The sequence below is a fragment of the Buteo buteo genome, chromosome 13 (assembly GCF_964188355.1).
Source record: "Buteo buteo chromosome 13, bButBut1.hap1.1, whole genome shotgun sequence".
Classification (NCBI taxonomy): Eukaryota; Metazoa; Chordata; class Aves; order Accipitriformes; family Accipitridae; genus Buteo; species Buteo buteo.
In genome coordinates, this window is record NC_134183.1 from 29896396 (window position 1) to 29913488 (window position 17093).

General features: G+C 34.3%; 1 protein-coding gene across 2 annotated transcripts in view; it reads left to right on the forward strand.

The window, feature by feature from the left end:
• The window catches only part of UNC13C (unc-13 homolog C), a 216271-nt gene extending 200580 nt beyond the window's left edge, over positions 1 to 15691 (forward strand). For both annotated transcript variants that reach the window (XM_075045303.1, XM_075045302.1), the window contains 3 exons: positions 12379 to 12471; positions 13205 to 13364; positions 14290 to 15691. In XM_075045303.1, coding sequence (XP_074901404.1) covers positions 12379 to 12471; positions 13205 to 13364; positions 14290 to 14575 — 539 coding nt within the window. In that variant the 3' untranslated portion in view covers positions 14576 to 15691. The remainder of the gene's footprint in view (positions 1 to 12378; positions 12472 to 13204; positions 13365 to 14289) is intronic.
• Positions 15692 to 17093: the final 1402 nt, after the last annotated feature.

The following is a 17093-nucleotide window of genomic DNA, read 5'->3' on the forward strand; positions in this document are numbered from 1 at the left end:
AGAAACTGAAGGGCAAAAATTTGTTTGATTGGTGCAAGGAGGGGGAGTTACTTTCACCACCTAGAAAGCATAATAGCTATGTAAAAGTGTATGTTACGGTCCTTGATACTTCCTGTATTCATGTACATGCAGGGTCAGGTTCAGTATGAATAACCAAATTATCCAAGAATATGCTTTTGCACCATTTCTAAACAAGGATGATTGCTTGAACCAGAGGTTTGATTCCCAGCCTTTGTGCCTACACATTCCTAAATAGCTTCCTGGAAACAATTTGCATAGACAGCATTAATAAAAACATTCCTAACTTTTAAAATGCTGACTAACTCCCAGGGATTCATAGTTTTTCATGTGGTGGTTTCAATACACTAAATACTTGAAAGCTAAACTCTTATTGTCATTTTCATATACACCAGGAGACTATTGTTATGGACATATGCTTTAAAAGCAAATTATCACGCAGGACTAATGATGTTAACTGTGATAATCTTACTCTGATAAGTTTTCCTTTTCAAAGCACTGCTACAGACTCTCAAGACTGTTTTCAAAACAGACAAGTGTTTGAATAAGTAAATGACACTACAGAGCATAAACTGGCAGTAACTTTTTGAGTAACTGACAACATTGCTTTTTCTTTTATTCTTTTTTCTTCATATAATGATTTGCCATTTAAAAGGAACGTGAAAGTTGTAAATTTAATCCTCACTCAGTGTTGTGAAAACAAATCTGTAACCACACTATGAAAATGAAAGATAAAAGAAAAATGTTGTCTGTACCAACTCTATTAGCAAATACAGATTAGCATGCTTGGTGACATAGCTTAAGTTCTGTCATATGCTGTCATATTAAACACATGTCTTTCTGCCTGGCACAGGAGGAGAGAGAGGTTTCTCCTCCTGTTACATCCCTACTGCTATCCCAGATCTGCCACACAGTTTCAGCTTGTTTGGAAATTAAATACTGCTGAGACTCTGGATTCTTACGGATTTTAACATTGGTATCAATATGATAGTAAGGGGGAAGGAAGGAAACATCTATGTTTGTCCCTTAGTATAAAAAAAAGAATTTTATTTCCAGGAAAATAAGCAAAATCTGCCAGCACTTGATCTATTTTAATCCCAGCCCAGAAGTGTAAAAGTTGTAGAGCAGCATTCTCTTTTGCAAATAAATTTTCAGTATTGTTTGGTAGGAAAACTTTTACAATTTTACATACAAAGAAATTATAAACTGCTAAAGAAATTTAGTTCCACTTATCTGAAGTTCACATTTAATATTAAACAGGTGATTAGTCCATGTGATTCTGCATTGCCTGTTGTAAGCATGTTCTTTTGGATCAGGGTTTTCTTCTTGTTCAACCATACACTAGTGTTAGCGCTGCCAAGAACCATTTCATGGAGCAGGTTACTTTTAGAGTCTCCAAAGTGAACATTAATGTAGACCTAAAGGATTTTGAAAAACCTAAAGGCAGTTTAGTGAACAGAACTGCATTTAAAAGCCTGAGTGACTAGTCCTTTGGACTTTTGTCCACTGTAAATTGTCAATTTTAGATTGGGCACTACTAATAATACACATTACGTTATACTGTAAAAGTGATTTTTTTTTCTCCTCTAAATTCAGCTGCAGGATAACATTTTTGCATAATTCAGACTATAATATGGATTGTTTTCAACATCTTTTGTGACCAAACAATTTTTTGTGCACGCTACGCTTGTGCCAAGCATGAATCAGTTGTAAAACAGTTGTGCACTGCCAAGCCTGACCTATAAAACCTTACTCAGTTGCAAGGACGTGGGGGTTCAGTGCTGTATGGCTAAAACACACCATGGCTGGCTAACAGCTGGGTGGCAGCCAGCAAGCCAACACAGAATAACATCAAGGAAAGCTCAAAGGTTTCTGCAAAAGTCCGTGTATTTGTACACTGATGTATTTATACAAGTTGTCAACATACAACAACTCTAGACAAAAAGGTAAAATTTCAGTTCAGGCAGGACAAGCTGATTTTAACTAAACTTGAGCTAAATTCAACCGCATTTTCACAATCAAGACAAAACTATAAAAGCCAAAGAACAAACTCTCACAGTATTTCTCTATTTCAGAAAAGGAGGAACAGACTCAGAACACTGAAATAAAACTACATCCATATCTATTGCCCTACGGTACAAACTTTCCTACTCTATGGTATATTTGACTTACTGTTACTCAAAGCTCAGACCAGTCCCGCTGATGCTTCTCAAAATTTGTTCCTAAAAAAAGAGAGAATTTTCAGCCTGCCACTCACCTTTTTACTGAACTAAGGTATACCTTCAGCTTTTAGACCTCTTAAAGGATATCAGATTAAAAGGAGAATTATGGCTGTGGTTTAGTTTAGCAACTGTCTTAAATCTTCAGGAATTGCGTAAACTCTGTGAATGTTTACACTTGGCTAGCATCAACTCTAATAACATTTGGACAAACATGATTTTAGTTTTAGCAAACTACATAAAAAGACAGCACCTCAAACATTACAGTGTCCTGAATTTGCTCTTATTTATTGCCACTGTAGCATCTAAAATGGTTAGTTATTGGAAATAGATAAAGAAATATTTTTTCCTACAAATTTACAGCAGCTTAGTTTTATAAACCTTATTAGAGAATGCTACTGTTATTGTAAGGTATACAAGATAGCAACCCATAGTGGCAGGACTACAATATATATTTTAGCTTGACTTTAAAGAGTTTGTATTACTTAAGCAGAAAAATCAATACTCATTGAGCAACATGGAGCTCATACTAGAATCCCTACTTGAGCATTTAAATGGCTGCAGAAAACGCTATTCTTTCACATCAGCTGATTTGTATTGGATTTCTTCATTCTTATGCTGGACAATTGAAAGCTAAAAGGGGAAGCAGCATCCGAAAACAAGAAAAGATAATAAGCAGAATTAAAAATATTTACCTAATGAGAATGAGTAACTGTAACAGTAACTCCATACTTGTCTCGTGAAGCCACCAACATAGGGAAGGAAATTACATGATCAAAAGTGAAGAGAAATTCTTTTCAACTGCCAAACCAAAATTCAATTTTGTGTTCCTTTGCAACCTGTAATAGTGCAAGACAAAGCAGAACCTCACTATCTTCTGTCTTCTTAAATATATAGAATCAGATTTAAATACTAAACTGATAGTTAACCTAGAAAACAGCAACATACTATAGTTTAGGCAAGCAGAGAGATGACATCAGACTACAGAAAATAAAAATCATTTAACAGCTCTTATAAGCGAAAAAGGATTTTTTTTCCTGCTCTTTTGTGTGTCAAAACTGTTGTATTAACTGTCATATTTTGAAAGCTATACCTGTATTCTATCATGAACTTTAAGTACTACAGAGTATTTCCAGTTCTCTCATAACATACACTTTAGAGAGAATTTAACTCAAGAAATAATCCCTACTTCATCCACTGTAGTTTCAAATTGAGGTCACAATCATGTGTTACACAACCTTATTTCATGAAAGAAAAAAAACAGACCTGCATTATAAGCTGCAGAAATCAGCATACAATTCCAAGGAATGTATAGTAATGAACAACAGAAAGCATAAGAACAATGAAGAAACTTGCAGTATTACAACTAGTAGAAGTATTTTAGCATATGCTAATATCAAAATAAATGCATTCAGAATAGTGGCAGAAAATAAATATTTTAAAAGTTCACATATTAAAAAAACCAGACTGCTGGTGAAGCATAAGGTTTTTACAGAATGTTCACTTAAGAGGCTGTCACAATAGAAAATTTCTTTGGTTACTCCTTAAATGAAACAGTAAAGCACCTAAATTAGAAATATGTTGCATATTACAGTTTATCTTAAGTCTTTGAGAAAATTAACACAAGCTACTGCTATCCATCAGTTCTATGACATTAGTTTTAAAAAAATAACTTAAGGGTATCAGTGGAGCATTCACTACATACGTAAACCTGTTAACTTGAGAGGCTATACTTGCCTGCATGTTGTCTGGTTAAAACGCTGGACAGTGTGTGTGTATATATACATATACATGCACACACACATACGGAGGGATGGATGGATAATGCTAACTGGATACTCATCTCCCATATCAAAGCTGGCTCATCCCTGGTTTCTTACCGTACGGACATTACAAGTGGCTACAGGTAACAGAGGGTCACAACGGGGTTGGGCAATTGCCAGCCCTCATCACATGAAGCATGGTTTACACTAGGCAGAGATGAAGGGAAAGTCCTTAACTGGGGAGATTCCACCCTGACACTCAAACCAGTACTTTCTACTCACAGAATAATATTCTGCTTTTATATTATGCTCTCTGAATTCCTCATATCACTCTGTCTGACATTACAGAAATTCAAATAGGAGAGAATGTATTTTGATGGTGTGGCTTTGTACAATTAAGAGGCTTACAGATGCTGCAGAATCTTCTGTCAACCTTAATACCTTCACATCAAGTGATCCTTAAGACAAATGATTCCTGTTTTCTAATCAGATACAAACCTTCTAAATCTTTTCATGGCAGCCTGGTGAAAGAAAGGTTGCTGAAAGTCAGTATTAAATGAAAATTTTAAAACATGCACTCAAGATTTTCCTCTAAATTACAGAAAGCCTCAGCATCCTGTGGAAACTAACTTGATTAGTCACCCTGATCTTTTGTCTTCTAATAAATTGGCAGATGAACCCCAGACAAATATATGTACTTTATTGGCATTGTTAATCAGATTATGACAAATGTTTCTCTGAATTAAAATGCTGACTTCATAGCTTGTGTAATTCCTGGAGGACTGGGTACTGTGAAAGCTTGAATATTGGTTCAACCTTTTCATTCTTATGTCCTATATAGAAAATAAGGTCAAAGTATAGGTCCAGTATTTAAATAAATGGTCAGATTTATGCTGAAGCAGCTAGCTGGCAAATGGGATAGGATAGGGTTAGCACACAGCAACGTTGCCTGTTCAGCGGTTTTACTGCCTGGCTTAGAGTGCTTAGTGAGCTTTTCTAAGTCTCAGGTACTAAAATCATGTCATGCATGATGATTAGTTTGCAGGTAGTTGTTTTTCTTCTAAACTAGATTTCTAATCCTCAGAGAGGTAAAGAAGGTCTTTAAATCCTGAATCCTAGAAGCCAGAGTTAAAAAAAAAAAAAAAAGAGAAAAATATGCAAACCTCCATAGATTTAGGAACTTTTAATACAGCTATAAAGATTGTTTTAGAGCCTAGCTTATTATCTTTGACTACTTTGGGGCAAAAATAATACTGCTAAAGTCACCACTTGCAACAACTTTATGAGTGCCTGTATGAGAGGAGGAGAAAGTCAAGAAGCTACAAAAGTCCAGAAAGAAAACAGTCTTTAAAAGAGCATCTAGCCCCAGAACTATAAAAATATAACAACCCCAGACATTACAAGGAGGCAGTGTAGACATACAGAGAGAGACTTGATCAAATAACTATAAAGTAAAGGGAAAGGCTGAAAAGTTCAAGTAGGGCATTAAGGAACAATGTGAATAATCTAAAGTTGATTATAGATCCATGCCAACTGGAAGAAGAGAAATACCAAACACTGACATGGTAATATGAATCTGAGTAATGAGCAAATTATGAAACTCCAAGATGAACAAAAGAAAAAAAAAAAACAACGAACAAATTTTTTTCAAATCTCATCTTACCTTTTTATTGTTATTATTATTATTATATAAGCACTGATTGCTTCAATGCAAAACACATTAGTATTTAAAGTCAGATGGGTGTTTGGTAAATCTCAGATTTCTTTTCTGTTTAATGAAGTACTCCCTTTATATAAAGTAAAATACTTAATTCATGTTTACTTTCTCAACCTAGGGGTCATTTCAGCCCTTCAATAAATGTAAGGAACCATGAATGTATGGAAAACTGGATTATAATTGTGTGAAGAAAAAAAAAATATAGTAAATTCAAGTAAACAACTTCTGACAATATATTTTTATACATTCAATAAATTCTGACATTCAGTGCATTCCTTTCAAAGCAAATAATAGATTATTACATTGTAATGACTGCAGATAGTATAAAAGCCTTTCAAATACAAATAGGAGCTCTGTTTTCAAACACCTGAGAACAGACACTGATCTCTTTTGGACACTGTGTAGACTGCTTGACAGATTCCAGCTTCCAGAAATGGAATCAATTCTCTCCTCAGAGATACCTAACTTCTTGCATTAGGATAGGGATATAGTACATTTCTGAGTTCTCTGGAACCTGAGCTGAAAAAGACCATGAATCTAGATCCACATCAGGTTTTGGACACCCAGCTTCTGGTTTTGGTGACAAAGTCCAATCCTTATTTTTCTACTGAATTTTGCCTGAATTTCCAAAAAGCTCCAGTTTTGACTATACCTCCTTGTCCCATATCTCTACTCTCTCTCTTATGCATACACTCTGACAACTTAACCATATACTTAAGGCTCAACAGATCTATAAACTGAACAGAAGGTATAGGAAAAAAACAATCCAGCTTGCTAACTGCCAAGATGTCTTTTTTTTAATAAACCAGAAATTTTTGAATAAAACACAAGTTTCCAAGCAAGTCCTATGAAATTTGTGAACACAATGCAAGTTTGGGGAAAGACTTGTAGAGACAATGGAAGGTGTAAGAACATCTGCATATTGTCCTCATAAATAATTTGCAAAAAAGTGAGTCTTACTTTTACAATATGACTGTATAGTTAGAATTGTCCCTGCAAACACCACTAAACAAGAAAGGACAAACACTTTAACAATTAATGCTTTTGGAGTTCAACAGTAAAAAAAAAAAAAAAAAAAAGAAAAATAAAAAGAAAGACAAGAAAAAAAGAATTCAATCTGTTTTTATTGAAAGCTCTAATTGTTACTGGATGAAACAAAAAGAATATGCCTCTAGCTAAAGAACAATAAAAACATTCCATTGTTCTTCTCTTTTGCTACTAGATTACTTCCCAGCAGAAAAAGAATCCTTGTTTGCAAGCGTGCCCCCTTAATATCTCTCTATCTCTCTCTCTGACACACAATTTGCTACTTTCATTCTTTATGTTGTAAGAAACAGACCCTCAAATAAAGCCTTCTCCAGATTTAAGGATTTTACATGAAACTACTAGGAGGAAGAATGATGAATACCAAAAGATCTTAAAGCATTTCCAAAAGAAAGAATTGCTATCAGAAGATAGAACATAAGATAGTTGATGTTCCATATAATGAAACAATATGTTAACCCAGGATTATACAACCATTTTCAAACTCTGTACTACAGGCACAGAGCTGATGATTAAAGAGAAGGCTCGTATGACTGAGTGCAGGGACAATTTTTTTTTTTTCTCTTAAGGTTCAGTACTATGTATTTCTGTCTGACTTTTTTACACCATCAAATTATTGGGTTTTCACTGCTCGGTTTTCAAGGCTGCTGTGTTTCACTTTCTTATAGCTACCAAATTTTGCCATGCTGAACTGTAACTAGAACAGATTGCAAGATTGCTAACATTTGAATACAATACCAGATAAAAAACTAACTTTGTTAACAGATAAGTAAGTCAGGCAATACCTTTTCAGACACAGCAATTTTATCTTCCATAAATACTTCTGTGTGAGAACTTGCATTGTTATGTAAACTTTCCTATGTTTATATTAGAATATATAGATAGTGCAAACTTTGGCCATAGCTACAGTGCTGGTTTTAGTAATTATGTATGCAAACTCTACTATCTTAAATACTCATAGCAGCATAACTCTGGTAGTCGGAGTGTCAGAGCTGAGACCTATGAACAGTCCAATGATTAGCTCAGCTTCTCAGATGTGTTCTGCCACTCTTATTGAGGTCCCTGCTGCATACCAATGCTCCTAGTAACCCCCAAAACAAACTACTCTTAATATTTTCCTTTTTTTTTTTTCCAAGAAATTATGAAAGCATCCTAGTTTCCATGCCCCAATTTCCAGAGCAGCTGGAAAGTACACTCCATCAGAGGTACTGCTCCTGCTATTTCAAGGATGCTAGCTCATTTTCTGCGAATCCCATTTATTTCTGCTGGGCTCTTTTTTTCATGCAAACCTAGAAGTTAGTTTCCAAAGTCCTCCTGACAGGAAAACTTTTTTCAAACTTTTTGCTGCTAAAGGATCAAGCAGGACAAAGAACCCCTTTCACAGAAATGTACTTTTGTCCACAATCACAGACTATTTCAGTAGAAGTCACTGTTCTAGAGAATATAGATAGTTTCTGGTTTAGTTTTACAGAATATACATGACTCATTTTTCCACTTGTATTTTCTGCTATTTTCCCTACCCGAGTCCACAAGTTCACACTTCTCCAAGGGTACATACTAAGGAATAGAAGACAGAACAATTAGTTTCTGTATGCATATGTAGCCAATATGACTATCATGACTGAGAAACATTTGACTAGGTCCTTGGTCCAAAATGGCTCTCTTCTGTCAAGATCATTAGGGCTATAACAACTATCACAATGATGACATTCCAGGTGCTAAATGGACACTTTGTCCATTGAGGAGCAAGCACCTTTGGCCAGAGGAAATATTTTCACTCCTTACAGTTTGCTTGCTGCAATAGAATGACTGCAGTTTAGATGCAGGTGATCACTTTAAAACCCACCTATGAGAAGCTGCTCTATTTTGATTCATATAAATAACCTAACAAAATCTAAAGCAGAGTTCAGAGTGGAAGCAGTAATAGTTAAGCAACCATAAGGTTTCAGGCAGAATTATTTGTAAATTTGTTAAGCTTCTAATGAGATATATTACAGTACTAAAGGAAGAAAAGTGCAATCATCCTCTGCAGTGCAGGGCTAGATATTTGTTGTCAGTTAAATTGACTTGTTAAATGTGGTAGGATGAATGGACGTTTCTACAGTGCAATCAAAATCCCTAATTCCTGCCGTGACTTTACAAGAACTGATAGCAAGAAAACAAAACAGCAGAAAAAGACAGATCAGAGTCTTTAAAATGAAGTGCCATAGTTCTTGAATGTCAACAAAAGCTGCTATAAGCAAATACTGAATGTCCTACAATTGTATCTCTAGTTTGTTCAGCAGGTCAGAGAGAAAGAAAGCGGGGGGGTGGGAAGCAAATGCAAGATGGATGGGGTGGTAACTGAAAGAAACCATGCTTATATTCTAGACTCCACTAGAAATTGTCTCTGCTGGCTAAGACATTCTGCTGCAGAAGTTTCCTTAGCAATAGTGAAATATAGGGTCATTTTAAGGCCAGCTGTTTTCAGTATAAAGCTGTATGATCTTTTACACAGATTTCTTTATAACTGTATCAAACAGTACTATAGACACATGACTAATCCCACTATATATTTGCAGTACTACTTAGGGCACTATTGTGAATTATGGACTACTAGGAAAAGGAAAGAAAAAGATCAGTTAGGAGACAATTGCAGGGATATATTTGCATAGTTAATAAAAAAGTTGGAGAAACAGAACAAGACTTACCTTGTAGATTCATAGATTTTGTTGCAGTAAAATCTAATGTGTCATTATTACAGATTAACACAGCACACTCCATTATTACCATCACCCACAGGTTGCTGCATAAGCTATCTAATGAAAATGCTAATTGTTTTCTTTTAAAACATTCCTGATTTCTCCTAAAGAGGTTTTGGGCTTGGGTTTTTTTAAGCTAAAAGCTAAAACAAGCAATCAACACTGGCTGATATTTTCAGTGATATTCAGTATCAGCCTGACTCACCTTCCACTGCAGTCAGTGGCAAACTATTATAAATTTTGATTGGGAGAGAGTTTGAGAACGTCTTATACTTTCTCTCAGTACATTCAGTTTATCCTATCCATTCAGTGTCCCTATGATTTAGATTTTACAAATTCCTGGTTCTCTTCTCCTGTCCAATTTGGCAATGAAAGCTTTTTAATCAGAACAAAAGATTAATGACTTATAGTGTGTTAATTCAAACTCCATAGTCAAGGATGGCTATATGTGGTATCAAAAGCATTATTCATAAAAAGGTCTACCACCACAAAAAGAACCTGTTAAGGTTGAATTCCGTGCAGTATGTAAGAATTTGAAAAGGTATAATTTCACAATACGAAAGAACAAGACAGATTAATGCTCTAGAAGCTCCAGTCTCTACTCTCTTTGATTTACTTTACAGCATCAGAAAGCCAATGAGAATAACCTATATATAAATATATATTATATATAGTATTGAAGTACTAGTCCAGATAAGCTGCCTTCTGAATTTTAGGTGTTTCAAAAAAAAAAAAAAAAAAAAAAAAAAAAGTTGGTGTCTTCATTTAATTCAAGTTAAGTAATCCACACAAATATAAGGGAAGGTGTTTTCCCACAAGTCAGCACACTGGGTTAAATGTAACTCCATTAAAACCACTGCATTTTATATAATGAAAATGAGGCCTTTTTTAAAATCTTGTTTTTCTGGACAGAATAATATTATATAGCACTTCACATTCCAAACAATTATTTTTTTTAAATTCATAAATAAATTTTATTTCAAGCAGCAGAAACTCAGTGTCAATATTATGCTACTCACTGATACATGGTCTAATGTGTTTGCAAAAGAAAAGGAAATCAGCTTTAACTGTATGACCTTGACCAAATGAGTATTTCCTTTCTCTTCCTAAATAAAAGCTAATTTTACTGTACAGTCAGATAATACATTGTTTTACTCTTCTAAATAAAGCTATTCTACTGATTTTATTTAGCTTTTGTAGTCCATTTCATTCCTACCTTTTTATAGATGTTCTTAAAAAAAAAATTGTATTATTTACTGTGAACAAGATGTAGAATGACTCAGCAACTTAATTAGAGATCTTGTATAGTGAAGCTTTAACTAATTATCCAAATACAACAAGTTTAATGGCTGCTACTGAAACTAGACTTTTGTCATTAAAAATCTGATGTCTAACAAATTGCCTGTTTACACGTAAGCAGCGGTCCAAGCCCTCTGGCTGATACTGAAATACATCTAGCAGCAAAATTTGTACAGGTATCCTAAAATTCAGAAGTAGCAGCTATAACTAAATTAAGATACCGAGATTGTACGTTTTTTTACTAAAACACTGTTGACTATGATTCAAAAGCGGATTCATGACAATTGCAAGCCAAACTCGCCTGATAGGTAGAAAATGCAGAACAGTGCTCAAACATTCTGAGCAAGTTAATTGAGCACTAAATTTCCACATTTTGATGAATCAGGAAAAAAAACTTGTTCTCTGAAGCAGTAACGCTTGGGGTAAGAGTATTTAATTGACCTTCCAATGTTCAACCAGTGTAGAGAACATAATTAGAGATCATGCCAACACAACAAATAAACATCACTGTAGAACACATTTCTAGGAAGCCATTGATGGTGAAATCCAGAAAAAACTACACATGATAAAGGGGAAAAAAATATATTCTGGGTATAAACTAATTCAGAGTGGGGAAAAAAATTCCCCAGTGTGATTACACAAGACACCCCTTTTGTCTGTACCCCTTAATTCCTGCATGAGCTGCTGGAAAACTTCTAAAGGAATGTTTGCTTCTTCTCACATATATAAGGTTGGGGAACCAGTGGGTAAGGACTTTCTGTATAAATACAAAGAAGATAAATTCTTTCCTCTGCTAACCCACAGAAACAGTAGCCATTTGTAAAGGGGTAGTAATTTGCTTCAGTATATGGTTCACAGAGGTTAGACCGGGGAGCAAGTGCACAGTTCACAGAGTTCGACATTCACAGTCATCCAATTAAAGAACAAATAAACACACCCAATTTTGTTAATATTGTACTGTTATTATCTGATACATTAAAGGACCTTTCAATAAATGCTGAGAGTCCTTTTAAGGAATCATTATGTGCAAACTGACAGAACCTGCACTGGTGCTCAAAAGTAAATACTTCCAAAATTCAGTTCCTGGCTTTTCTGCCATCCCTGCAACCTTCCCTTTTTTCTTTAAGCCCCTGTGTCTATGCTAGTGCAGAACCTTTAGTAATTTGCTTAGACATAACCCCCAGCAAAGGATTAATCAATAACAATACAGAAATAACTCTCCAAATGTGTACTTGCAATAAGATTTTTGGGGTGCACATGCAAACAAAGTTTGACAAAACCACCAACTTTTGCATTTCAAGATGCAAATACACCTAATAATAACCAGAATGGAAGGTTCCAGATGGAAGGCGCTTTTTTTATTTTACTGAGGCACTTTACATAGACATTTGCAATTGCTACGTACTTTTGTGGCAAAATCACTTATAAATCTATAACTGATTCCCACTTAAATGTGAAATATATGTCAGAAATTTCTAAGTGTTTCTGACAGAAAATACAGCTCACCTTTTTTCACTGTCTATTTCTCTTGATGTATTGAGAAGCCAAGTGTGCTAATCTACTAATTATTATTTCAGGTCAAACCACTAATAATTCAGTGGGTGAGATATCTATACAGGTGGATGTCTCCACACATCCTGGAACTGGTGAGCATAAAGTCACTGTAAAAGGTAAGTTTCAAATAGCTAATTTTAAAAAGAAAACAACAACAAAGTCCAAAACCCCTAAGCACTACATCCTAAGTAAAACATACCAATAATTAAATAACAAATGTTAAGTATTACAGTACTTTTAAAGCTATGAGTATGCTTCAGATGATTAGGATTATATTTTTACTTTGCTCAACATCACCAGAAGTTAAGATTATGCAAGTAAGTACTATCTATGCTTGTCTGTGTAGACAGTTAAAAAGTATTATTATACAAAGTTATAGGGTTATAAATTCAAATGTGCCAAATTAGACTTCTGATTTGCTTGCATATAATTTATTTTTCTAAAAGCTGTAGAAAAGCTGGGTGATGAATGACTGCACCAAGACTTTAAAAGTTCCATTTTTAACAAAATGCCTTTGTTCTGCACAACCGGAATTCCAGAGGAAACCCAGTATCATTTAGATTAGTATAAGCTGAATATTTAATTACAATGAAGGTAGCAGACAAAGGAGCTGCTAATGTAAAGCATTTGTAAAATATATATGTTTATATTTGCTACTGTTGTAACTGAAAGTAGTCAATCTTACTTGGCAGAGAACAGGCAGCACTCCTCCTGAGCTTCCAGGTATTGGTATCCTATAGGAAATCTCTCAGGTCACCTTTCATTGGCTATACAAAATCATGCTGGATAATTAATTGGAACTCTTCCAATGGAATTTTATTTAACTTCATTTCTTTTATTTCTTTATAGTTGTAGCAATTAATAATCTACACTGGCAAACAACAGCTATGTTCCGGCCATTTGTGGAAGTTTGCATATTAGGTCCTAACCTAAATGACAAGAAAAGGAAACACGGAACCAAGACAAAGAGCAACACCTGGTCACCAAAATACAATGAAACTTTCCAGTTGTAAGTCTTCTTTGTCTGTTAATTGTATATTTTATGCAAATTTTGTTAGAATTTCTTGTGGTTAAACCAGTAAGAACATTAAAAAAAACATCCTAAGGCCACTATACACATCAGAGTCCATAGATACAGACTCCACTTCAAAATTATTTAGTAATTTGTATCTTTTTTTTGTATGAAGACAAATGACAACCACTAAGCTTTCAGTCTTACAAAAGCTGGTTAAAATGTACATTTCTCTACACATGGATAATTATTTATATATCTAGGAATCTATTTGCCTAAGTGGCAATCTGGACTGAAGCCTTTATTATTACTCCTAGATATCTGGGCCTTTATGACTGTTGAGATATCTAAATATGTAAAGGGTGGTGTATGGTTAATGGTATAATTTATCTCTACTATTTAATCCTTAAAGCAATAAGAAATTGTCACCTAACCTGGAGTTTTAAATTTAGTACTTCTTATAGCACCTCTCACCTATTTACTCCTCCTCCCCTTTCATAACTGAGACCCTGACTAAGACAGAGTTCACTTTCTCAGTGTCTGACAGCAAAGCTCCTTTTGAGGCTTGCTGCCAGTGATTTTCTTTATTTTTTTGCAGTTGATTTAAAGATGTGGTTGTGGAACTAGTTGAATATTTTAAGTACTTTCTAGGGAAAGGTAACCATGTTTATTTCAGATATTGAGGGAATGATGAATTCTGTTTCTGTTCAGGTCAGTGCGAACAGAGACTATATCACCAGTAGCATCTGACAGGTTATCTGTGTAGAAGGTTTAAAACTATATTCTGTTGCAACAAAATGGAACTACAAAAATTAAACTACCACTATCACTTTAATTTTTACAAGATTTCTAGAGTATGTTCATTCCTTAGGGGAATTAAACAGAATTCCTTGTTCTAAATTCATATTTTCAATCCATGCAGCATTTTGAGTAATGAAGATAAGCCAGGAGCCTACGAACTTCACCTCTCAGTGAAAGATTACTGCTTTGCTAGGGAAGATCGCATTATAGGAATGACAGTTATTCAGCTGCAAAACATAGCAGAGAAAGGTAGCTGTGCGTCTTGGTACCCCTTGTTGAGAAACATCTCTGTAGATGAAACTGGGTTAACAATTCTTAGAATACTTTCTCAGAGGACCAATGATGAAGTTGCTAAAGAATTTGTAAGACTTAAATCAGAAACAAGATCTGCTGAAGAAATAGCCTAAAATACCCAAGTAATGCAAGATTGTCACCGCCGAGAACATAGATACAATGCTGTTGTCTGAATAGTGCATGCATGTGCAAATCCGTGGGAATGTTTAACTATGTTTTCAGTGTTTGCCAGTACTTATGTACTATATTTGCAAGGTATGTCAAGATGCTGTATACCTTTTATACATATTTTGGTCTTTGGTAAAGTAATTGTTCCAATGAAGTGCCAAAACTAAGATTAAGAGTAAATGTTTCATCGTATCTTTTTAAATGTTGATTTCACCTCATTACAATTCCTTTATTTTTTAACATTTATTAATAAATAATTAGCTTTTTTAATTTATTAATAAGTTGTCTCTGTTAAACTACTGTATTGCTTATTCTAAATTAAGTTACCTCCCTTACTATTATTTTTCAAAAGACATACGTACTTTTCTTCAAACTCATTTTATGCAAGCCTCATTTTAGGTATCTTGCTGATAACTTTTTCTATCATTACTACAGATGCAGTTACTTATAGAAAGTGTTTGTAATTTTATAATTACCAATATAAAGTAATGATTTTTGCATAAAAACTGAAAAAGGATGGAAATATTTTATGCTAATCTTTTTCCAACCTTTCATAACTATCACTGTGAAGAAATGCTGTTAAAGCAAGTTCTCAAGAAGCTGTGCTTATCAGAGTTTGCTACAGATGTTTGATATCTTGAGATAACTTTGTTCTTCAAAACTGCCAAGGTTATATCATATTTGTATTACAAGAGTAAGTCAGTATCTGTAGAAAAAGACTGCCATACAGTACAGCATATGTGCTTTTAAAAAATCATTTTTTAAATGATATGGTACTGTACAAGGCTTAGTAGTTTGGAATATGTAATGCCGGTTTGTGGTTTGTTTCTAGAAATTGTTTATGAAAAGAAAAGATGCTGTTAGCATTTTCACTCCGAGTTATTAACGTTGCTTTACATACTTAGCTGTAACATCAGTTAAGTGCTTTATTTCTTTATTTTTTTTAGAAAAGTTCAACAGTTTGTACTTATGCAACATTACTATGTATTGCACTAAAGCAAATTCCGTGTCCTGTAAATATATTTAGTGAGACATTGTAAAATAAAGTATGAAGAAGCTGCTTTCTTTCTAGTTTTGTCATTTGATATTATTTATGTTCTATAGCTTTTATGTGCATGTGAAGCCTATGCAGTGGGCTTACAATATAGCTTTGTAATATATCACAGTACAATTTCCAGTGTTTAGCATCTGGCTCTTTTATAAGTGTAAGATTTGATATGTCAGTGTTCTAACAAATGATAATAAATAAGGTAGGCATATATATATAATATAATGTTCTGTAATAATACATATAATACACTTAATATTCTATAATAATACACATATTTGTCATTGGTTTTGGTTACAAGTGCTTCTAATAACACAGATTGGAGTTTTCAGCTTTGTTTAGGGAAAAAATAAAGGAGGACATATAGCTAGTATGCTGCTGCCAGTCTTTTAAAAATGTAGTATGTGACTCCACATAGGTAAATCAGAGTCTTTCCAGGATATCCTTTTGAGAGATATTTAGATGAGATTTTAAGGATGTCTTTCAACACCCTTAATCCTCTTGCTTGAATACTAAAAAGTAGATTTACCATAAGTATATTTAGACATTAGAGAAGATCTGCACAGCTTTTACAGAGTTAATAACACTACACTAAGATCATAGTGGGGAGGGGATGGAACCCAAGTTATCTTATTAGTGTATATCCCGCAGGTAGTTATGCATTGGAGAATACCTTAAGGCAGAGGGAGATTTTGATGGGTACATTTTTTTTAACTCATCACTTCAGAAAGCCATTTCTCCATGTGAAAAGTTATGCTGATGATTTCACATTTCAAAAAGTAGTTCATTAATTTAGACATTAAGTGACTCCTTAAACAATTCTGAGAATGTAACTTTAATAATACCTTCTAAATATAGGTTGTATGTAATTGCAAATATTTGCAAAACTCTCCCAAGGATTTAGAGACCCAAAATCACTCTTGAAACTAATCCAAGCCTGTAATGCTTCAGATGTATTGTGTGTGTTGTGGTATACTTAAAAGTAAAGTCCAGGTGTCGCTCCAGTAACTTCAACAAAATTAAAGAGGATTTTATCTGAGTCTGTATAATACTGCCTCCTGACAAATCTCCATTTGTATGTGCAAGTCATACTGTTTCCTGTATTTCTGCAAGGTACAGCCCAAAGTGTCTACAGTGCATGACACTGAAAACACAGAATCTATTAACAGTTAACAAGATTTAACGTAAGAAAGCTTCAGCAGACTCAGCCTCAAATAAAAAAGGGGGAATAATCAAGAGATGAGGTAGTTCCTGCAATATAGAACATTATTGTGGATAAAATGCAAAAAGAATTCCACAATAAATCATTTGACTCTGTGATTAAAACAGCAAGACTGGGCTAGACAGCTTCTGTTTTTTTACCTGGAGCACTTTTATCATGTTTTTCTGTAGCTGTTTATTCTACTGTAAAATGG